At 34.4% G+C, this 25548-nt stretch overlaps 1 protein-coding gene across 3 annotated transcripts; it reads left to right on the top strand.

The window, feature by feature from the left end:
• Positions 1-1389: 1389 nt before the first annotated feature.
• On the top strand, positions 1390-2262 carry LOC107647982 (germin-like protein subfamily 1 member 7). 3 transcript variants are annotated; one of them, XM_016352014.3, is made up of 2 exons: positions 1390-1561; positions 1712-2262. In XM_016352014.3, exons 1-2 carry the CDS (start codon positions 1405-1407, stop codon positions 2260-2262), a joined length of 708 nt encoding a protein of 235 aa, XP_016207500.2. In that variant the 5' UTR covers positions 1390-1404. The 3 variants fall into 3 exon arrangements, with proteins under 3 accessions (XP_016207500.2, XP_088347404.1, XP_088347403.1); XM_088491278.1 differs by having other exon boundaries at positions 1444-1536; positions 1696-2262; XM_088491277.1 differs by having other exon boundaries at positions 1444-1567.
• The last annotated feature ends 23286 nt before the right edge of the window (positions 2263-25548 follow it).

Raw genomic sequence — 25548 nt, 5'->3', positions numbered from 1 at the left:
ATTTTTTCTGTAAGGACAAAAAAATTTGGTCAATACTTCACTCAATACACCAACAAGTACAAGCATACATATTTTAATCAAGTGAATGAAAATATCCGAGCCCATTGAACCGAACTCCATTGATATACTGAATAAAACATGATAAATAATGAAACAGCTAGAAAAGTATTTCTGCATGCAAAAGAAGCTAGCTGAACACACTAACTATCAAGTGAATGAAAATCACCAAGCTCACTGAACAGAACACCATTCATGTGCTGAATAAATCATTATAAACATTCAATCATCAAGAATAGTATTTCTCCATGCAAAAGAAGTCAACTGAACAGACTAACAATCAAGTGAATCAAAATTAGCAACTCCACTGAATTGAATGAAAATAAGAACACATTTCATTCGAAGCCCTAGTTACGCTGTAAAAATGGAATCAGAATACTTCGATCTACTAAACGAAGCAACTCAATCCAGTGAACCTAAAATGCAACTAGGAGAAACGCGAAATTGCAAGATTTTAAATGAACATTAGTTTTTCTCATACCTTTCGCAGTCTCTTTTGCTGTTTTCATTAGTTTTTGCTTCTTCCTTGCAAAATCTTCTCGCGATTCTTCTCCAGTAACGGTTTCTGCAAAGAACGTGAGTGAAGTTTGAGTGATTTTGAGAGAGATTCGAAGAGTAGCGGTTTCGTGCGTGTTGAAGAAGAAGGAATATTTTTTCATAATGAAGCGCGAATAAATGTTAACGTTTTGGGGGGTTTGGGGTGCGTGTTATATACACTCATTTAATGGTATTGGATTTTTTTTTGTGTTGGGCCAACTTAGATGGACTTGAATACAAATTACATGGATATGTAGCATGACTATATTTTAAAATGTATTATTTGGACTAGCATGCACATAGTTGTTGAAGAATGGTTCCACAATGCAAATACTGTAGAATAATATTAGGTAGCGTTTGTTTTGAGGTATTAGGATGGAAATTGGAAGATTGAGACTCAGTATTATATTTGTTGGCTCAGAGATTAGTACTAAAATTTTAGGCTTGTTCTCTAAAATTTCAATATTTCAGTACTTTCAAAAAGTGGAGACACAGAAGACTGAAACTTTAATAATATTTTATACCTAAAATACTCCCATGTTAATTAATTAATTCTAACTTTACCTTTTGTGCAAATTAAATTAGAGGTTTATTTTTATTTTAATCTCTATCTCTCACTTTACACCAAACACTATTAAAATATTTTTCTGTCTTTATATCTCAATCTCAGTCTTTGTCTCTCTTTCAAACGCTATTAATTACCTGTAGCGTGGTTAAATTGCAAAGCCACTTCAATGGTTCCATGCTATAAATAGCGAGCTTTCCATGCAGAAGATATTCAAGTCTCTCACACAATTAACAAGAAATTATATGCAAAACTATAGATATATAGAAGGTAGCAAAATAAAAATGAAAGCTACATACTTGCTGGTTGCATTCTTGGCTCTGGCCTCTTTTGCCTCTGCCTATGATCCCAGCTCTCTCCAAGACTTTTGTGTTGCTGTCCCCAATGGCATCAAAAACGCTGGTATCTGTGCATATATACATTCATATTCTCCACATAATCACATAGTTTTTGTTACTCAAATTAAATTTCAATTAGTTTCCTTTCAATATTATGGTTAAGCTAAGCATCTTATGACTAGTTGTTTTTAATATAAGATTTTTCACTTTGCAGTATTTGTGAATGGAAAATTTTGCAAAGACCCTAAACTTGTGGTACCTGAGGATTTTTTCAAGCACGTAGATCCTGGAAATGTTCTTAACAAATTTGGGTCAAAAGCAACTCCAGTCACAGTTAACGAACTAGTAGGACTCAATACATTGGGTATATCACTTGCTCGCATAGATTTTGGACCTAAGGGTTTAATTCCTCCTCACACTCACCCTCGAGCCACTGAGATATTGACAGTTATTCAAGGAACTCTCTTAGTTGGATTTGTGACTTCCAATCAGAACAACACCAACCGACTTTTTACCAAAGTGCTCAACAAAGGTGATGTGTTTGTGTTCCCAATTGGCCTTATGCACTTCCAATTTAACATCGGTAATAGCAACGCTTTAGCTTTTGCTGCTCTTAACAGTCAAAATCCAGGTATTATCACAATTTCAAATGCTGTGTTTGGATCTACTCCACCTATTTCTTCTGAAATTTTGGCTAAAGCTTTCCAAGTGGACAACAAGGTAATCAACTATCTCCAAAAGCAGTTTTCGTATGATAACAACTAGTTTGACGACAGAGAGCACTCATCATTGAATAATTCTACTTGTACTTTTAGTGTATGTTATGCATATGCCTCATGCAGTTCCCTGTAATAATAAAACGCATGAGGGTTATAATTCACATGCACTACGTTGTATTTCATGTTCTGCTTTGATTTAATTTAATTTTAGTGTGTGATTTTAATAAAATAAAATAAAATAAAATAAAAAATTATGCTTATCCGGTCAATTTTTTCAAAGCGTTACCACTCTCCCATAATGTGGCAGACTTAAGAGATCATGCGATAATTGTTAACATTTAGTACTCTAAATTTTGATGCGACTTAAACTTCACGTCCATGTCCATCCTTTAGCTGATTAAAAAAATATATATATACTAATAGCATATACAAAGGAAAAATGATTAACCACATTAGTTACTTTTGAAACTAGAGTTAGTAGCTTTTAGAATTCATGTATAAATAAGACTCTTCAATTTACTGTAGAAGAGTGATAGTAATAGTTAACATTCATTTTCTTCTTCTTTCTTCATTGTTCTCTACTTTGGATAGACTTTATTTCTCACATGGTATCAGATAGTGCCCAAGATCTATGGAGCCAGAAATTATCAACAATAATCCATCATCTGCTGCTGTTGCTACTCAAGCATCACCCTCTGTGTCAATTCTAAAGCCCCTTTCTGTTCCTTTACCAGAAAAACTCAACGATGATAATTTTCTCACCTGGCGCCATTCAGCTATTCTTACAATTTCAGGTCAAGAACTTCAAGATCATCTGGACCAACAGAAGATTCCAACAAAATACGCATCAGCTGCTGATGAAAAGGCACAAAATGAAACAAAGACATATAAAGAATGGAGGCTTGATGACTACAATGTCTCTTCCTGGCTTTACTCATCCCTGGATCCCTCGTTCAAACATCGAGTTCTTGGTTGTATTTTTGCACATGACATTTGGAGCCGACTTCACACCCACTTTGCGTCACAAACAAAAGCTCGTATTAGGCAACTTCAACTGCAATTGAAATCGATCAAGAAGACTGGTCCAGCATCAAATTATCTTCTTCAAATAAAAAAAGTGGTGGATGCACTCGCCACTGTTGGAGCTCCTCTAACTGATGCAGAATACACTAATGTCATTTTAGATGGATTAAATGAAGATTATCAGTCATTCTTGACATATGTCACTGCCAAAGATCCACCCTATTCCATTCCAGACCTTAAAGCTCTCCTGATGGCTCAAGAAGACATTGTGGAGAGGTTTAAGAAACCAGAACCCTCAATGGTACAGGTCAATTTTACTCAATCACAACCTTCTACTCAGACTAATTTTGATTCTGCCTATGCAAGAAACACACCGCCTACACCTAATAGAGGCACTTATGGTCGAAGAGGGCGTGAAGGAAGAACAAATCGTGGAGGAAGAGGTTCTTGGAACTCAAATCGGCCACAATGTCAAATTTGTGGCAAGTTGGGGCATATTGCTAGTTACTGTTATTTTAGATTTGATCAACAATTTCAACATGCACAACAAAATTCACCCACCTCTTCGATGCACAATGCACTCCCTCCACCTCCCTCATTCCATAATCCCAAAGCAATGCTTGCTACACCTGCTACAATTGCGGATCCATCTTGGTATGCTGATTCTGGCGCTTCTCATCACTGTACTCCTGATCTGTCAAACCTACAACAAGCACAAGAATATCATGGACAAGATCAAGTTTATATTGGTAATGGTTCAGGTATTAAAATTCAGCATATTGGTAATTCATATTTGCATCATAAACCAACAGATAAAAGATATTATTTGTATGATTTACTGCATGTTCCCTCAATTGCACATAACCTTGTTAGTGTATCCAAATTTGCTAGAGATAACAATGTGTATTTTTCGTTTTGGCCTGATGTTTGTTTTGTGAAATCTCAGGCTACCAAAGAAGTGCTTCTCCAAGGCACAACAATTAATGGAATGTATCGTTTTGAAAAAGTGACTCTTCCTAAATCAGAATTTAGACAATTTAATACTCAAATTTTTGTTGCTCAAACCTTGACATTGGATGTTTACCACAAAAGATTTGGTCATCCAGCCTTACCAATTGTAAAGTCTATTGTAACAAATTGTTCGTTACCTCTGAATAATAAAAATGCTTCTGATTCTAGTGTATGTGAACATTGCTGCTTAGCAAAATCTCATCGGTTACCTTACTCTCCATCTAATACTACTTATGATTGCCCTTTATCATTGATTGTTTCTGATATTTGGGGGCCATCCCCAATCACTGCTCATACAGGTGTTAGATATTATGCTTCATTCATTGATGTGTATTCAAGACACACTACAATATATTTTTTAACAAACAAGTCACAAGTCTTTAGTGTTTTTAAATTGTACAAAACCCAGATGGAAAAACAGTTAGGATACTCTATTAAAGCACTTCAAACTGATAATGCTAGAGAATATCTATCTCACACATTTATTGAATTTTTACAACAAGAAGGAATTATTCATAGACTCACTTGTCCCCATACCCCTCAACAGAATGGATTAGCAGAAAGAAAAAATAGGCATATAGTCGAAACTGCTTTAGCTTTATTATCTACTGCTACACTTCCTTTAACTCTATGGAATGAGGCTTTTGCAACCTCAGTATATTTGATAAATCGCATGCCTTCATCTGTTACAGGTTATAAATCACCTTTTGAACTATTATATCATCATAAACCTGATTATACTTTCTTGAAAATCTTTGGATGTTTATGTTTTCCTCACACGAGATCATACACTGCTCATAAATTGGAATACAGATCTGAATCCTATTTATTTTTAGGTTATGCTTTGAATCAAAAAGGATATAAGTGTCTCACTAAAAGTGGAAAAATAATTGTCTCTAGAGATGTAGTGTTTCATGAACATCAATTTCCATCTCACTCTTTTTTTTCTACTACTATTAATGAAACTTGCACTAGCAATGCTACTGCTTTAGATTTTTTACCTCAGATTGCATCCATTCATCCCTCTTCTGTTGAGCCTTCATCTTCAATGCCCAACATCAATTCTGGTGATACACGTCATAGTGAGGAACATGAACAAATACATCCAATGCAGACAGCTTCACAGGCTAATGGGACAGCAACTTCTACCCAAGATCTCATATCGATTACTTCTACTCACATTGATTTGCCTTTTTCCTCAAACCCCCCATCTACAACCACTCGTTCAGAAAATATCCATCCAATGCAGACAAGGTCCAAGACAGGTAATAGAACTCCAAAAGCTCTTCAGGTAGCAAAATTCTCAGTCTCTTCTAATTTTGATTTATTGCCTAAAAGTATTCAAAGTGCTCTCCACAATCCCTTATGGAGAGATACTATGCTCACAGAATATAAAGCACTATTATATCATGATACATGGTCCTTAGTTGAATTACCTGAAAATGAAAAAGTTGTTGGTTGTAAGTGGATATTTGCTGTTAAAAAGAATGCAAAAGGTGAGATCATAAGACATAAAGCTAGGTTGGTTGCAAAAGGTTTTCTTCAAACTGCTGGAATTGACTTTGATCAAATTTTTTCACCTGTTATAAAACCAGTTACAATTAGGATGATTTTCACAATGCATTTCTAAATGGAACTCTTCATGAAACTGTGTTTATGTCCCAACCTCCAGGTTTCTGTCACTCTAATCCTAAACTTGTATGCAAATTAAATAAAGCCATCTATGGCCTTAAACAAGCCCCAAGGGCTTGGTACTTAACAATTACTTCCACCCTTCAATCTTTTGGCTTTACAGTAACAAAATCTGATCCTTCCCTGTTTACTAGATATACTTCTAATTCTACTATTTATGTTCTTATTTATGTTGATGATATGCTTGTCACTGGAGATAACGAATCTGAAATAAAAACTGTTCTTAGCAAACTTCATTCTACCTTTTTATTGAAAGATTTAGGTGAGCTCAACTTTTTCTTAGGTATAGAAGTTATAACACATTCCTCTTCCTTAATTTCTTTGAACCAAACTAAATATATACATAACCTTCTAACACGTGCTGGCATGAATGAATCCAAACCAAGTATGACTCCAATGATAAGCTCTCTTAGATTGATTGCCAATGTTGGAACTCCTTTTGAAAATCCAACTTTATATCGCTCCATAGTGGGCGGGTTGCAGTATGCAACAATTACACGACCTGATATCAGTTTTTCAGTGAACAAACTGAGTCAATTTATGTCCAACCCCTGCCAAGAACATTGGGTTGCAGTTAAACGAGTCCTGAGATACTTGGCAGGTACTGCTGAGCTCAAATTGCAATTTCATAAATGCACTGATTTACGTTTTTCTACTTTTTCAGACTCAGATTGGGCAAGTGATCTTGATGATAGAAAATCTACAACTGGATTTTGTGTGTACTATGGTTCAAATCTGGTGTCTTGAAAAAGCAGCAAACAACCCACGGTCAGTCGAAGCTCAACTGAGGCTGAATATAGAGCCCTGGCAGCAGTGTTCATGGAACTCATTTGGATTCAAAATCTTCTGGCTGAATTGCATCAGCCTTGCCCAGCTTCCCCCACTGTATTTTGTGACAATATTTCAGCTATGTTGCTTGCATATAATCCAATCCTACATAATCGGACTAAACACTTTGAGTTAGATCTCTACTTTATTCGGGACAAGGTGATCAAAGGCTCTATTGCTGTCACACATATTCCATCAACTGAACAAGTGGCAGATGTGTTAACAAAGCCTCTGTCATTAGCCAGCTTTAACAAGTTTAAAAGCAAACTCAGGTTGGCATTCAAACCACCATGAGTTTGTGGGGGGATAATAGCATATACAAAGGAAAAATGATTAACCACATTAGTTACTTTTGAAACTAGAGTTAGTAGCTTCTAGAATTCATGTATAAATAAGACTCTTCAATTTACTGTAGAAGAGTGATAGTAATAGTTAACATTCATTTTCTTCTTCTTTCTTCATTGTTCTCTACTTTGGATAGACTTTATTTCTCACATATACAAATAATAGTTCCTTAATTCCATCGAAGTTTTAATGTTCTCATCACATCTAATTTCATTAGAAGTCAACATCAATATATAGCATGTCATACATCAAATGTGTGTTCAGTTCAGTTGTGGCCATGTGGCCGAACGACCACAAGCTGGTTTTTAATTTGCTCCCACTCCTACACTTGTTGATTGTTAAGAACTACGGAGAGTGGCTTGAGGAAGCTACTCAAACCTAATTAGCGATTCGAGAAATAGGATTCGCTTGTACCTTAGGGAGGCACCGTACCGCAGTACGTGCAGAAACAATTTGGTGTATTTTGGATAGATGAATAATTTAAGCTGAACAACCTTATACCAAAATAAAATGCATATTCGGACATAGTAGAAAATTAAATAAAAATAAGCAAAAGTATTACGCATATAAATCATTTTAGTTTTCAAGTCATACAAGTTAGGTCAAATTCAACAAAAAGAACGTTCATCCATTGGAGTGTGTTAACATGCGCACTACTCAACCGTTTTTACAGCGCACTTCGCATTCTTCCTCCTCCTCATCCTCTTCTTTCTTCTTCTCCTTCTTTTTTACGTTTCTCCTCTTTTTTCTTCGTGTGTTTTATCTTCGTCGTCGTTTTTTTATTACTGTTGTTGTTGCTGCATTTTTTCCTCCTTCTCTTTCTATTGATTTTGTAACATTATGTATTTTTTCTTCTCTATTTGATTTTTTCCTCCCAAGAAGAATTATGAGAATATGAAATAAGAAGATGAAGAAGAAGAAGCAGCAGAAGATGAAGGAGAGGAAGAGAAAAAGTTTTGAATTATGCAGAACTTATTAGCAAATATACACAAAAAATTCTTAAACAATACACCCAAGTATCTTCGTATTACACCCAAATATCTTCGTGTTACACCCAAATTTGTTCCAAATACAGAAAAATATTTCCTCTCATGCTGCATTTTTTTGTTCTTTTTTTCTTATTTCTTTCTTTCTTTTAATTAGTTGAACAAATGTAAATTCATCCTCTTTCAAGTAATTTTGTACCATTATGTGTTTCTTCTTCTTCTTTGTTTGATTTTTTTGTTTTTATTCTTGTTAAAAAAGTAAAACAAGAAGAAACTTGAAAAGATAAAACAAGAAAAAAAAAGATTAATAAGAAAAAAACGAAGAAGATAATGATTATGAAAAAGAAGAAGAAGAAGCAGCAGAAGATGAAGAGGAGGGAGAAGAAGAGTTTTGAATTATGCAGAACTTATCAGCACACATCCACTGAAAACTCTTAAACAATAAACCCAAATATCTTCGTGTTATACCCAATACAGAAAAATATTTTCTTTAATGTGAAACTTTTACGTTACATTCAATTCAAATCAACGATGAACAACAATTTTCACAAACAAAAATAACATTATTCACCTACAGAATCATAAACTACTAACGAAAACATTAACTAGAATCGAACTACACCTCAGCCACTTGATTGGATTCAAAATAATCAATTTCGTTCTTATTCAATTGATAATCTGAACTTGAATTATTCATTATCTTCCACAACGAGATAACTGATGATGGAGGAGAAGGAGGAAAATGAAGAAGGAGAAGAAATTCTAATGAAAAAAGAAGGAGAAAGAAGAGGAGGAGGAGGAGGAGGAGGTGGTGTTGGTGAGAGAGTAAAATAACAAGAAACTTGAGAAGGTAAAATAAAAAGGAAAAAATGAATAAGTAAAAAAGAAGAAAAAGATGGTGATGATGATGAAAAAAAGAAGAAGCAGCAGAAGTCGATGAGGAGGAAGAGAAAGAGTTTTGAATTATGCAGAACTTATCAGCACACATACACCGAAAATTCTTAAATGATACACGTAAATATCTTCGTGTTACACCTAAATTTGCTGCAAATACAGAAAAATATTTTTCCTAATATTGCATTTTTTTTGTTCTTTTTTTTCTTATTTCTTTCTTTCTTTTAGTTGAACGAATGTAAATTCATCCTCTTTCAATAGTAATTTTGTACCATTATGTGTTTCTTCTTCTTCTTTGTTTGATTTTTTTATTTTTATTCTTGTTAAAAGAGTAAAATAAGAAGAAACTTGAGAATATAAAATAAGAAAAAAAAGATGAATAAGAAAAAAAATAAGATGATGATGATGATAAAAAAGAAGAAGCAGCAGAAGATGAGGAGGAGGGAGAAGAAGAGTTTTGAATTATGCAGAATTTATCAGCACACATACACCGAAAATTCTTAAAGAATACACCCAAATATCTTCGTGTTAACTCAAATATTTTTGTGTTACACCCAAATTTACTGCAAATACAGAAAAATATTTTCTTCAATACAGAACTTTTACATTATATTCAATTCAAACCATCAACGATGAAACATTATTCACCTACAGAATTATAAACTACTAACAGAAAAATTAACTAGAATTAAACCACACCTCAGCTACTTGATTGGATTCAAAACAATAATCAATTTTGTTTTGGTTCAATTGGTAATCTGAAGTTGAATTATTTATTATCTTCAACAACGAGATAAGGAGGAGAAGGAGGAAAAGGAAGGAGGAGAAGAAATTCCAATAAAAAAAGGCGGAGGAGGAGGAGGAGGTGGTGGTGGTGGTGGTGTTGGTGACGACGATAACGAAAGAGCAGAAGAAGAAGAAGAAGAAGAAGAAGAAGAAGAAGAAGAAGAAGAAGAAGAAGAAGAAGAAGAAGAAGAAGAAGAAGAAGAAGAAGAAGAAGAAGAAGAAGAACGTGCAGTAACAGCATGAAGAAGAACGTGCGCGCGTTGATTGAAAAATCTGTTAAATTAGAAGAAGAAGAAAAACGTGCAGTAACGGCACGAAGAAAAACGTGCGTGCGTTGATTAAAAAATCTGTTAAATTAGAAGGCACGTGAAATTGACGTGCTAGAAGAGGCGTATCTAACGTGAAATAGAATATATAAACTTGTATGACTTGTATGGGTAAAATGCTTGTATGTGGAGAATAATTAAAAAATAATTAAATGATATTAGATATAATTAATAAATATTTAATTATAAATATTATATGTATAAAATTATTAATGTATTACATTAAATAAAATAATTTTAAATTATTATTATCTTCTTAATTAACATTACCCAGAAAAAAAGATCACAAGTCTCGTTATTATGTTTTAATTTATATTTTATTAATAAGAATTAAAAATATATTTATTTAAATGTTGATTTTATAATTTTAACAAATGTCCCATTTTTATTGGTGGAATATGAATGTGAATAAGATAGTGCGCAGAAGGTGATTTCAATCTATATAGCTACACACACTACACGTCAAATTTCATATGAAAACAGAATCAATACAATTATCTACATTAAGGTATACACTTGTTTGGACGACATTTTTTTTAATAATTTTTTTTAAAAATTTTATTATAAAATAAAAGTAATTTTATGTTTGAATATTTTATGTAAAGAGATTTTTTATTTATTAATTATATTTAAATAAAATAAGATAAAAGTAATTTTTTGTTTATTTATTATGTAAAAAAATATCCTTTTTTTAAGAAATTTTTTTTAAAAAAAAAAGATATAAATTATAACTTTCAAAAAAATATATTTTTATTTTTTTAATATTTTTATTTTTATTATTAGAAATTTGTCAAATAGACTAAAAAATAAAAAAAGATTTTTTATTAAAAAGAATAATTTTTTTATTAATTTAATGGTACCCGAACAAGCACATTATTTGGTTTAAGAGAAAATGAGAAAAAAAGAAAAAAATAAATAAAACTTTTTTTATTTGAAAACATAAAAACTAAAAAATTTTTTATGTGTGTGGTTTCTTAAAAAAAATTCTTTCCATCACAGGCAAAAAGTAAAAAAAATTTTCTTTTATGTATTTTTAATACTATACTTAGTTATATTATTATTAATAATTATTAATATAAATTTAGATATAATATATTATTATAATAGAAATTCACATTTAAATATTATATATATTAGTTAAATAATTTAAATCAAATATATAAAATTATAATATTTTATAATATTTATAAAATACAATAAAAATAAATAAATAAAAATATTTATACTTATTTTATGATAAGCATAAATTTATTATTTTATATATAATGTACATTTTAATTTACATATAATGAAAAATTTGTTTGTCATTTATTCAAATTATTAATAAATTTAGTATAATCATGGTTTTGAAAATCGGATTGGACCGGCTAGTTTAATCGGTTCAATCATAAACCGGCAACAAAAGCGGTCCGGTTTATTGTCTAAAACCGTTAGTAGGAAAACCGCTCAAAAACAGTCGAACCAGCAGAGAATCGGACGGTTGGACTGGATCGGTAACCAGCTAGTTCGGATAAAACGACGCCGTTTTTTATTTGAAAAAAAAAAGAAAACAGAAGCAAATGCAATAATGCATTCGAGACCCAACCCCCCCTCTTCTTCTCCCAACATTCGTCACTACTGAAGAACTCTGAAGAAAGGAAAAATAAAAAACCCTAGCCCTTCATCGCAGTCGCCATTCCCGGATCCTCAGCGCCGCCGCCATCCCCAGGTCCTCAGCGCCGCCGCTTCTTCCTCTTCCCCGTGTCCGGAATCCAGTAGATCGGCACGTCGTCTTCATCTTCGTCGTCTTCATCTTCAGTTCTTCACTGAATGTTTAGTCTTGTTCTTGGTTTGAACTTTAAAGCTCTGAAGTTGTTGTTCTTTGATATGGCCTTCTTCTTTAATTTTTGTCCCGTTTCTGCTACCTCTCTTCTTTGCTATCAGTGGCCTCAAGACTAATCTCACCTTGATCAAGGGAGTCGCTAGATGGGGATTTGTGATCTTGATGGTGTTGGGCCAACAGTGGCCTCAAGACTAATCTCACCTTGATCAAGGGAGCCGCTAGATGGGGATTTGTGATCTTGATGGTGTTGGGCCAACCGTGGGGAGCTCTCGACCACTGAAGAGATTTCGGAGAGGAATCAAGTGAGATAACATAAGATGAAAAGACACCACATCCAACTCAAAACCTTAAGGCGTCAAATTAATGGGTCTCTCATCTTATAAACTCCTCACTCTTCCTTGCTTTCTTTGATGTGGGACTAACTTCATGTACTCCTCACACTTGCAACATTAACAATCTCCCCCTCAAGTGTGAGTCTCCATATCAAGCATAAACTCCCCCTCTTTCTAGCTCCTCCGCCACGAGTATTCGTCCATCACACTGCCGCAAAACACCGCGGGACACGCCGCTGGACCACCTTTGCCGGGAAGACTTCAATGCTTCACCTTGAATACTCCTTAAAACCACCAGACCGATTAAACCATCGACTCTGATACCACTTGTTGGGCCAACCGTGGGGAGCTCTCGACCACCGGAGAGATTTCGGAGAGGAATCAAATGAGATAACATAAGATGAGAAGACACCACATCCAACTCAAAACCTTAAGGCGTCAAGTTAATGGGTTTCTCATCTTATAAACTCCTCACTCTTCCTTGCGTTCTTTGATGTGGGACTAACTTCATGCACTCCTCACACTTGTAACATTAACAGATAGTTCCTCTTACTTGTATTGGCAAGGTCCTTGGTACTCTTGTTGTTTCTCTCCTATTCCAAATACCTGTCATGGAAGGTGTAATTCTTGGTCTACTTATGAATACTAAAGGCTTCATTGGAATTATAGTGCTCAACATTGGCTGGGAACAAAAGGTATATTTATATGATGCATGTTTTAACTTTTTATAAATTAATTCATACCCATCATGCATATTATTGATTCAATTCATTATGTATGTATGTAAGTATTGGGCGATGAAGTATTTTCAATCATGGTTCTTGTAACAATTCTGATGACAACAATCATCTCACACAATCATGGTTCTTGTAATAATTCTGATGACAACAATCATTTCACACACAGTGGCATTGATCCACAAGCTAAGAAAAAGGCACATATCATATAAGAACATAACAATGCAAAGTATAGGAACAAATATTTTATGTATTGTTTATAATTTATTTATTATTTTATTTTAAAATGGTTTTTTTGATTGAACCACTAGTTAGACTGATTAAACCAATAAACTAATAAATCAGTCACTAAAACAGTTTGATGACCAGTCCAGTTTTTAGGACCTAGAGTATAACAGCTTATAAAAGGAGGAGTTCATGTGACGAATATATTTTTTCCTTTGCCAATTAAAAAAAGTTGTTATTATTGTTTTTGTACGTTGATTATTGTGATTGTTATTATTATAACTGCGTATAGCTAAGGCAACAATTTGTAGCTAAGATAATCTGATTATCTTTCTCAAGAAAGATTAATTAAGCCTAGCAAGGTCACAGAATATTATGAGCATAATATTTTACTGTCACATTAGTATGTAGAAGGAGCAAGCAGTCAGCTCACAATATTATTGGATCGCCATTTGTTCAATTTGGGGACATACATATGTGAATCTGAAATGGTCTTTCTTTTCCTTATGACTATATCCCTTTTCCCCCAACTGCTGCTCTAGGAATTTTTCATATTACAATATATAAATAGTATAAACCACAACATGATTGGTCGTCAAATAATAGATAAACTTGAAAGCAAAGAGAGGCAACCAAAAAATATAATATGATGTACTTACTAGTTCTAAAAGGCATAGTAAATTAAATTTCAGCTACCAAGACTCAATAACTAAGACCAAGTCCTAAGACAAACAACCTGAAAACAAATTGATCACTCGTTCATTTTTTTTTTGGTTCTAACGTGGTTAGTTCAACACAAACTTGCTCAAAAGTGACTCCTATCAGTGTTAATGAACTATCGAATAGGAGTGAGTACGAGTAGTGGGTATTCGATTATCCGTCCGAACTCGAACCGAACTAATTAAATTAGTTCTGAAACTAACGGGTAATTGGGTCCAACCTGAACTAAATCGATGATCTTTGTTAATGATTAGTTCGAGTATCGATTATGGGGGTGCGGAACCCGAACCAACCCGCAAACCCGATCATATATTAATTAAATAAAAAATAAAAAATATATACATGACTTTTTCATTAGACAAAAATTATTCACTATTAATATGTTTTGATTTTAATGAGTTTAGTTTTTAATGTATTTGGTATTTAACATATTTGGATTATTTCTATTGATGTTACATGTTTATTGTATTTGTTGAATTTTTAAGATAAAAATTTGGTTTTTTTTTTATGAATTTCAAAGTCATCGGGTATTCAATTACCTGAACCGAACCAATCCGTTTTTAATTGGTTTGGTTTGGTTTGGTTCGGGTACATGTACAAAAAAATACAAATCCGAACCAAACCAAACCAATTATATTTTGATCGATTCGGTTCTAATTTTATCATAAACCCAAACCAAATCGACCCGTGCTCATCCCTACTCACACTCACCCTCGAGCCACAGAGATTTTAACAGTTGTTGAAGGCACTCTCTTTGTTGGATTTGTCACTTCCAATCAAAACAACGCCAACCGTCTTTTTACTAAAGTGCTCAACAAGGGTGATGTGTTTGTGTTCCTAATTGGTCTTATGTACTTCCAATTGAACGTGGGTTATGGCAACGCTGTTGCTATTGCTGGTCTTAGCAGTGAGAATTCAGATGTCATCACAATTGCAAATGCTGTTTTTGGATCGACTCCACCTATTTCTTCTGAAATTTTGACTAAAGCTTTTCAAGTGGACAAAAAAGTAATTAACTACCTTGAAAAACAGTTCTGGTATGACAATAACTAATTGATGGAGTGAATCACCAGCCACTTCATTCCATTTGTATGATATATTGTTTGAACTCATATATAATGTAGAACAATAAATAAAATGCACGAGCAATATATATATACCAGATTTGTTGTATTTGATTATTTGATTTTTGGTTCAATAAATTATGTATTGAGTTTAATTAGTGAGAAGTTATTATTAATGCCACATTTTTTTATATCTTTTTAATGTTTTAGTTGTTAAAAATAAATTTGATGGTTAGAATTTAATAATGAATAGAAACTAGAGTTTGAATGGGTTGCCTATATTTAGTTTTAATTTAAATCATTTGTTTATTAGGATGTATTAAGTTTAAATGTCAAAAAGAAGTATAAATACATATATAATCATTTCATAAAGAACAACACACAAATACATTCAATGCATTCCTCTTCATTTTATATTTTTCGTGAGTGTGTGTTTTGTTCTTTTATTTTCCAATAAAGTGGTATCAGAGCCACTTATAAAATGTCTTCGTGGAACCACTTTATCTTTTCAATATCCATAATTATCTAGGCTCAACTATGACAATTGGGCATCCCGAATGAAAGCAATTCTCGATGCTCAAGGAGTGTGGGAGATGGTTGAGAAAGGCTATGTAGAACCAGAAAATGTGGAGAAGCTAACAGAAGCTTAGAAGGACAAATTGAAAAACAAAAGAAAGAAAGATCAATGTGCACTTATTATCATTCATCAAGGCTTAGATGATGATATATTTGAGAAGATTGCTGATATAACCAACGCAAAGAAAGCTTGGGATACTCTTCAAAATTCCGTCATAGGAGTTGAAAAGGTGAAGAAGGTTCGTCTTCAAACTCTAAGGGCTGAGTTTGAGTCTCTAATGATGAAGGAGACTGAATCCATTTCGAATTATTTCACCAAAGTTTTGGCGATAGTGCACCAAATGAAAAGACTTGGAGAAAAATTAGAAGATGTTGGTGTTGTTGAGAAAATCCTTCGTTCTCTCAACTCAAAATTTTACCATGTGGTGGTAGCCATTGAGGAGTTCAAAGATTTGGATATTATGTCCATTGGTCAATTGAATGGTTCCTTACGGGCCCATGAAGAAAGAATGGATAAAAGCAAGCAAGAACGTGTGGAGCAGGTCTTGCAGACAAAACTTTCGTGGAATGCTAGAGGAGAAGCAAACGAAAGTGGAAGACAAGGACGAGATCGAGGCCGTGGACGAGGACGAGGACGTAGTTACAGAAGAGGAAGAGATAAGAAAAATTATTTTCAAGAGAGAAGAAATCAAAATTTTTTTCAAGGACATGGAAGAGGAAGAACAGTTGACAAAAGATACATTGAATGCTATTCATATGGAAAGAATGGACATTATTCTTGAGAATGTCAGACATCCAAAGAAGAAGAGAATAAACTTGTTGTGCACAGTGAAAATATGAAGAACCAACATTATTCCTTACACTCAAGGAAGATCAAAATTCTGAAGATTGTACATGATATCTTGACAATAGAGCTAGCAACCATATGACAGGTGATAGGAGTAAATTTGTAGTACTTGACACTAACGTAAAAGGACACGTCCGTTTTGGTTATAAATCAAAAGTAGAGATCACTGGCAAAGGGACGATTATATTCGAGCTAAAGAACGAAAGTCATAAGATTCTTTCCAATGTTTATTACATCCAAAAGATAAAGAATAATATCTTGAGTATTGGGCAACTTATGGAGAATGGTTGCAAGATAGTCATGGAAGATCGTTATCTTTGGCTTAGGGATAAAAATGGAAATCTTATTGCTAAGGTTTCTATGACAAGAAATCGTACGTTCTTGTTAAACATGAGAAGTGGTGGAGCCATATGTTTAAAGTCATGTATTGAAGATCCACCATGGATTTGGCATATGAGATATGGACATTTAAATTTTGGTGGGCTCAAAGAATTGGAAACAAAGAAGATGGTAAAAGGAATTCCAACAATTGATCATCTTCATAAGTTATGTGAAGCTTGCTTACTTGGAAAACATTCAAGAGTTTTCCAAAACAGTCCAAATCAAGAGTTACCAAGCCACTTCAACTAATCCATGCGGACGTTTGTGGACCTATCAAGCCATTATCAGTTGGTAAGAGTGCTTATTTTCTATTTTTTATTGATGATTATTCAAGAAAAATATGGGTTTATTTCTTAAAGAAAAAGAGTAAAGCATTTAATGCATTCAAGAAGTTCAAAGCCCTCGTTGAAAAGGAAAGTGGCTATGAGATAAAAGCTCTCAGAACTGACAGAGGTGGAGAATTCACTTCAAATGAATTCAAGGCATTCTATGAAAACCATGGTATTCAACGTCCCCTGACTGTTCCTAGATCACCTCAACAAAATAGAGTTGCTGAAAGAAAAAATAGGACAATTCTAAATATGGTGAGAATGATGTTAAAGAGCAAGTCATTGCCAAAAGAGTTATGGGGAGAAGTAGTTGCATGTGCTGTTATCTCTCAAACCGCTCACCTACCAAGAGTTTGAGAGATATAACACCTCAAGAAGCATGGAGTGGTTTGAAATCTAATGTTTCACATTTAAGGATTTTTGGATCTATTGCATATGTCCAAATTCCTAAGCAATAAAGATCAAAGCTTGATGATAGGAGCCAAAAGGTCGTATCTATTGGCTATGAAGAAAATATTAAAGGCTACAAGTTCTTCAATACCAACAACAATAAAGTAATAATAAGCAGAGATGTTGAGTTTGAAGAAAGTACAAAGTGGGATTAGACTACACAAGATGAAGCTACTTATGTTTTTTTGCCTTACTTTGAGGAAGAAGAAGCTCCAATGCAAGAAGTGCAAGATGAAATTGATCCTTCAACACCAGCATTAACCCCAGTATCATCATTATTGTCATCTCCATTCTCTAGTTCAAGCGAAGGCCCTCGCAGATATCGAAGTCTCACTAATCTCTATGAGCAAACTATAATGCTAGAGGATGAGAATTTATTGTGTCTACTCTCGAATGATGAGCCTTTAAGTTTTAAGGAAGCTGTCAAAGATGAGAAATGGATACAAGCTATAGAGGAAGAAATTCAAACAATTGAGAAGAACAACACTTGGGAACTTGCATTACTTCCAAGTGGTCATCAAGCTATTGGAGTCAAATGGGTTTACAGAGTTAAGAAGAACTAACTCTAAAGGTGGTGTAGAAAGGTATAAGGCAAGACTCGTTGCAAAATGGTATAAGCAGAAGCAAGGAATAGATTATGATGAGGTGTTTGCTCCAGTTGCTCGTTTGGAGACGATAAGGCTGTTATTGTCACTTGCAGCACAAAACCACTGGAAAATCCACCAAATGGATGTGAAGTCTGCTTTTCTGAACGGTAATCTTCTGGAAGAAGTTTATATTGAACAATATTTGGGTTTTGTTGTTGATGGTTGTGAAAATAAGGTGTTAAGGCTTAAAAAGGCCTTATATGGACTGAAGCAATTAGCTTCAAGAGCTTGGAATGATCGTCTTGATACGTATTTTCAAGATAATGGTTTCACTAGGTGCATTCATGAATATACACTCTATGTGAAAGACGAAAGAAGAAATTTGTTATTTGTTTGTGTCTATGTGGATGACCTTATATTCATAGGAAACAATCAAATAATGTTTGAAGAATTTAAGAAGGTAATGGCTCAAGAATTTGAGATGAGTGATATGGGACTAATGTCTTATTATCTGGGAATTGAAGTGAAACAAATGGAGGATGGAATTTTCATCTCACAAGAGACTTATGCAAGAGAGCTATTGAAGAAACTCAACATGCTAGACTGCAATCCTACCAATACACTTTGGAGTGTGGAGTCAAACTTTTCAAAGAGAAAGAAGGTGTAAGAAAAGTTGATCAAACATTATTCAGAAGTCTTGTGGGGAGTTTAAGGTATTTGACCTGTATACCAGACTTGACATTTTATTTTCAGTTGGGTTAGTCAGTCGCTACATGGAGAATCCAATAGAAACCTATATGAAGGCAGTCAAGAGAATTTTTCGCTATCTTAGAGGTACTCTTGAGTATGGCATGTTTTATTCAACTTCAGATGAGTGCAAGTTAATAGGCTATTGTGATAGTGATTATGCTGGAGATATTGACGCTAGGAAGAGTACTACTAGATTTGTTTTCTTTCTAGGAAATGATGCAATTTCTTGATGTTCAAAGAAACAACCCATAGTCACTCTTTCAACTTGTGAAGCTGAGTATGTTGCTGCCACTGCCTGTGCATGTCATGCAATTTGGCTGAAGATACTACTGAAGGAACTTTATTTTGAGCAAGCTGAATCCACCAAGATCATGATGGACAATAAGTCAGCAATTGTCCTAGCAAAGAATCCAGTGTTTCACGACAGAAGCAAGCACATAGAAACAAAGTATCATTTCATTCAACAATGTATTGAAAACATGCATGGGGAGGTTGAGTATGTGAAATCACTTGATCAAGTTGTTGACATTTTCACAAAACCTCTAAAATATGATACTTTTCAAAAGTTAAGAATTATGATTGGAGTAGGAAGATTATCAAGTTTAAGGGAGAATGTTAAAAATAAACTTGATGGTTAGAATTTAAGAATGAATAGAAACCACAATTTGAATGGGTTGCCTATATTTAGTTTTAATTTAAATCATTTTTTTATTAGGATGTGTTAAGTTTAGATGTCAAAGAGAAGTATAAATACATATGTAATCATTTCATAAAGAACAACACACAAATACATTCAATACATTCTTCTTCATTTTATATTTTTCGTGAGTGTGTGTGCCTTGTTCTTCTATTTTCCAACATTAGTAAATAAAAAACATAGCGATACCACCATTTATGAAATTAATAACGACATTTATTAGCAAAATCCATTCGATCTTCTTACTATAAATTTTACGGTGATTTTATACGTACATTACTACAAGAAAAATGTTAAATATTATTGGAATTTTCGTCGAATTTAGCGTTAGAATTTAGCGACAGAGTTATCGGTGAATTTTTTTTCGATGGAAATAATTAGAGGAAAAAGGAAAAAAATTGGCGCGAATATTACCGTCGAATTTGTCGGCGAAAAAACCGCTAGTAACCTTAATTAGTGCAACGCTATGTTTTAGTTATTCACAAAGTGTTACCGTCGAATTTATCTGCCAATAAATCTGAAGATAATATTCATCTTAAATTCGAATCGCAAACTCACTCTCTCCTCATTTTCGAACTATTCTCTCCCTAACCTTCTTCTTCTCTCTCTCCCTCTCTCTCCCCTAACTACCTCCAACAGCCCTCTGCCCCTATGCTAGCGTTGGCCACCACCAATAGCGTCCATAGACAATGTGGACTCGGCTGGTGCTCCTTGCGCCGCATTGGTCGCGCTGTCACCACGTTTTCATCGCTCCCGCCACTACTGCCGCCACTGTTTTCTTTGTCACCGGAGTTGCCTCCTTCCTCCCTCCAGGTAGGTTGTCCTCCTCCCTTTCTCTATTATTTTTTTAATTTATTTAAAAAAATCCTAATGACGCAAAATAAAAACCTAGACTCACAAAATTCAAAACCTTCTTCTCAATCCTTCTCTAAACTCATCATGTATGCTTCTCATCAGAAGCTCTGTTGTGCTGAGCCTTTGTTCATGTTATTATTGCGCATCTCTTTGATTTCTTCTTGTCAAAAACTCTATTCGTTGGCTACTGCTGCTACTGGTTGTGTCGCTGATACTCCTGCTTGCTGTTTGTGTCGTTTTAGTTCCCAATAAGTGTCAATTTTGTCCTTCTTCCACAGTTGCCCCAAAGGTATGACCTTGTTGCTTTTATTTGAGATTTATAAATATGGCATCAATTTTAGATTCTCTAGATATTTTGAGAATTAAAAGAAAAAAGAATTGGTTTTATAAATCTAAAATTGTTTGAAGCACGAATAGATTTTGTCCATGGCTTGGGTAAAATAACACTGTTTGTTGATTTATGAAATTACACTTTTAAATCAGATGGTTTTTTTTATGCATCTTTTTTGAATTAATTAGGCAATGCTCACTCTCTAACATTTGTGTTTTAAATTTGAAGGTGAGAATTTAACTTTGTTAAAAGAATAGATTTTTGAAAATGAAGTTTAATTAGGCAATGCTTACTGACATTTGTTTATTTTCTTTCAAAAGAAAGAAGAATTGATGGTATTCTTGTCGATGATACATAGGTAAGTGTTACTTATATTGCAAATATATAATGCTGGTTCACCCCCGTAGCTAGCTATCAATTTGCCATCGTCTTTCTAATTTAAAGAATCTGTAGATCAATTTTAATGTTACCAGAACTATTTATAGTCAGTTTTATACTTTGGAGTTCCTGCATAATTTATCATTCACTTGTATTACACTCAAGGTTTAAGATTGAATATTAAATTCAATAGGATTTTTGGTACTTAGGGGGAGGAATGATCGTGTAAACTTTTGAAAACTTTGACAAGGATTTAAGAGTTTTTAATTTGAGAGGAATATCTTCTAGTTTTATACTTTTGGTGACTTTGTTAGCTGTATGATTAATAAAAGCATTGATAAACAATATATAGAAGGTAAACAAAGACAACAATTACATGATTTGAGGCAAACAGTAACAAAGTTCTAAAAATCGGACCGGTTATTGAACTGTGTTAATTACTGATTCATCAGTTTATTGGTTTAACCGATTCAACCATTAGTTTAATCGAAAAAACTGTTTTATAATAAAATAATAAATAAAATATAAATACACACACTAAAATATAATTATAGTATGATATAAATCTTAAAATGTCATCTAAATTTAAAATATTATACCAATCAAAATCTTTTGATCTTATGATAAAAACAAAAAATAAAATAAATATTAAAAATTAAGTTTTTTTTATATACAAATCAAGTCTTATTTTTATTCATAAGAATAAAGCTCGATGATATGAATAAAAATAACCTTATCTATTGGATTATTTATAAAAAAAAAAAAAAACATTATCTGTTGGGCTTATGGACAATTGGATATAACCCGCCGCCGTCCCAGCATAAAAAAAATTAACCTAATCCCTAGATATAAATCTCCTCTGTCTCAAACCTTATGGCAGCAGTGCAGCATCATCAATCAATTTGTGGCAGCGCGCCTACGCGAGTAAATACCTATAATGGTCCCTGAGATTCGGGTCATTACTCAATGTGGTCCCTGAGACTCCAATTGCACCATTGTAATCCTCCAGATAAGGCTCCGGGCACCATAATAGTCCCTGAACAGTTTTCCGGTGATGAGTTATCATCAAGACGCTGACGTGGCCTCATTTTGCCATGCTAGATGGTGCTAATGGCTAGTTGAGCTAGCACAGTTTCAATTTATATCCAATGTGGTCCCTCCCTCTATATTTAACCCTAAATTCCCAAATGTTCAGTAAGTTAATTTCTTCTTCTTCTTCATCGTTGTTTTCTCATTCTTGTTGTTGCTGTTGTCCCTGGAGCTGGAAGTGAATATCCATGATGGGTGGTGGAAGCACTAGAGCTGGAAGCTCTATTAGTTCACCGTGCAGTGGCCATCGGACGAGAACGCAAAGCAGGAGCAGAAGATCTGGGGTGCCGAAATGGTGCGGTTGCAGCTGCCGCCCAGTTCTCAGGTGGTTTGGGACAGATTCAAACCCAAATAAACTATTTTTTGGTTGTCCCAATTATAATGTGAGTTATCAGTATTACTTGTGTTGTTATGATTGCTCCTACCTACCTGACTGTTCTTCTCTTGTTCTTCTTCCCTGAAGCTTGAGCATGTTATATGTTTGCTTGATTACAGACAAGTAGAAAGAGATGGTGTGGGCTTTTTGTGTGGGCAGATATTGGGCAGGATGAACCAGTTGAGAAACCAGAATCTTATGAAGATAATCATGAAGTGAAGATGAACTTTGATTGGAGGCTTGGGAGATTAGAAGAAGATGTCCGAAATAAAAAATTGGTTAACCAATTGTTGGTATTAGTTGTGTCTGTAAGAACCCGCGTTTTCACGTAAAACCGTTTTAATAAAATAATTTTAGTGCCCAGAATAGATTCAAAATTTAGAAGTTTTAATTTAAAAATATAAATGAGAAATTTGGTTTCAGTGAATTTTTCTGAGTTGGAAAATGTATTTCTTTCGAATAGTTTTTGTAAAAATGCATACTGACGAGTAAGGCAGCAGTACCGGCTCTGGTCTGTCCAACACTGCGTATTTTGGAAAATAATATTTGTAAAGTGATTTATTGTTTTGAAAGGAGGAAAATAATTTAGAATCGAAAACCGGACACTAATCTTAAAGGTTTTGGCCCAAAGTAGGCCAAACGAACCAAAAATGCTAACGGGTTGGACCAGGTCCAAACTGGGCACAAGGTCCAACATATATAAGTGAGTAAATGAGCCAAGGAAGCTCATTTCAGCACAAAGAGAGAGAGAGAGAGAGTTCGGTTAGAGTGAAGCGAGGAAGAAGAGAGAGTGCTCTTTTCACCTCCACCTTCCGGGAGCCATAACTTTTGATCCGGAGCTCCGATTGACGAGCCGTTTGTGGCCACGCGAAGCTCTCAACAAGCTCTTCCTTTATATCTAAAAAAATCTGGTAAGATTTATCTCTTCACACTCCGGTTTCGTGCCCTAGGTTCTGTTCATTTTTTGGTTTAGTTTTTGAGTAGATTTTGTGGTTTTGCTTGTTTAGGTGATCTCTAGTAGCGGGTAAATATTGAATTTTACCTCTAATCACGTTGGGTAAGGTAAGGCTTCACTAATTTCTTGTGTTTAGTTGTTTTATGTATCTTAGGTTTTGATTTTGGTGATATATGTGTTGTTAGTGTTAACCTTGGTGTTTGTTGGTGTTGGTTGAGACATTGGAGCAAGTTTGGTGGCTTCATTTTGATGTTTGGAATGTTTTGGGAATCGTCCAAGGTATATTTTAGTTTCTTTTATGTAATATGTAATGTTCATGGACACTTAGGCTAGTTGACCCTAAGATAGGATTGAATGTTGTAGGTGTATGAGTAATTGTATGTGAATTGATGTTAATTGTTGGTGTATGGAATTATTGTGGATGATGATGATTACTTATATTGATGAATAATGATACTTTTGAGAATTTAGATGATGAGTTAATGTGAAATATTTATGGTGGGTTGGAATAAAGGATATTGATGATTATGGTGTTTGATGACATATATTGATGATGATTTATGATTGTTGGTTATGGTGGTTGTTGAGTATTGTTGGGTATCATTGGTGTTGATGAGCTTTATGAGGGATAGGGTTTGATAATGATTGTTGGAATTTATGAGGATTTGTTTTGGTGGTCGAGGTTGTTGTTTATTGATTATGATTAGGAGTGTGGATTTATGATTTTGTAGGAAATTATGGATTTGGTAGTGAGATATGGTATAATGGTTGAGTAATTTAAGTGAAATTAAGGAAAATGATATGAAGAGGTAATGTGTTATGTGTGGTAGTGGTTTATGATGTTTGGGTAGGTTTTGATTTGGTTTTGAATGGAAGGTTGGTTAAAATTGAGGTTATGAGGTTTTAGGTAAAAGTGGAATTTTGATGAACTTTTCCTTATCATAACTTTTGCCTCGGTTTTCAAAATTTGTTGAATTTGGTTTATATTTAAAGATTATATGGAAACCCTTCGATTTGATATAAAGTTTGCAAAATTTGGAATTTTGTAGATAAAGTTATGATCATTCAAAATTGGTGTTAAAAATTTGAAATTTTGCAAAGTTGCAGAATTTCAAGATTTTCTGATATGTGCGCACACACAGCCTTGTGCGCACGCACAGGCAGAAAAGTGCATTCTGTTGGCAGCGCTAGCACAGCTTGAGCGCGCACACATCAATGAAGAATTACGACCTGTGCGAACGCACAGCCCTGTGCACACGCACAAGTCGGGAAGGGACGTCTTTTAGGGGCACTCGCACAGCTTGTGCGAGTGAACAGACTTTATAAATTTTAGTACCTGTGCGCACGCACACCCCTGTGTGTACGCACGCTTTCAAAATCTTGCTGGGCGTGCACGCACACCCCTGTGCAGACGCACATGCCCTGTTTCATAAATTTAAACTTTGTTTTCAACTATTTCAGCTTCCCGACAAGGTTGTAAGCTTCTATAACACCATTTTAAAGGTTTTGGGCCTACTTTTGAGTATGGGAATATGGGAAATAAGCTAAGGATTTTAGTTGATGTTTGTTTGGAAAATTTTAGAAAAACGGAGGCCTAGGTTTCTGGCGTACTGAAGGTGGTCCAATGGTAGGTGAAGAATGGTTGATGAATGAGATGAGAACTAAGGAACTGTTGAGTTTGGAAATGAAATGAGAATGAACAGTGGTTGAGAAGAGTCGAGGGCTTTGAATGAAGTGATGGATACATCTTATGCTAAAAATGTTTTTAAAAACCATTGTACTACTTTTATTGAGTTTTTGAGACGCTATGCGCCCGGAAAGGGGCTGAGGTTGGATCCCGCCTGTTCGAGGTAGCGGCGGCGGCGTAAGGGCGGTGGTTCGTCCCGCTTGCACTTAGATGTGAGGTCGGTGGCAATAGATCCCGCTCGCATCCCTTCGGA

This window comes from Arachis ipaensis, chromosome B6 (assembly GCF_059453495.1).
Source record: "Arachis ipaensis isolate K30076 ecotype BB chromosome B6, ASM5945349v1, whole genome shotgun sequence".
NCBI lineage: Eukaryota > Viridiplantae > Streptophyta > Magnoliopsida > Fabales > Fabaceae > Arachis > Arachis ipaensis.
Note: the sequence above shows the minus strand (reverse complement) of the source record. Positions and strands in the feature narration are given on the sequence as shown.

Excerpts from the sequence above, each read along its gene's own strand:
- LOC107647982 (XM_016352014.3), top strand. The coding sequence starts at position 1,405 with ATGCAAAACTATAGATATATAGAAGGTAGCAAAATAAAAATGAAAGCT. Across the intron at positions 1,562-1,711 it reads CAATGGCATCAAAAACGCTG|TATTTGTGAATGGAAAATTT; the intron begins GTATCTGTGCAT and ends TTCACTTTGCAG.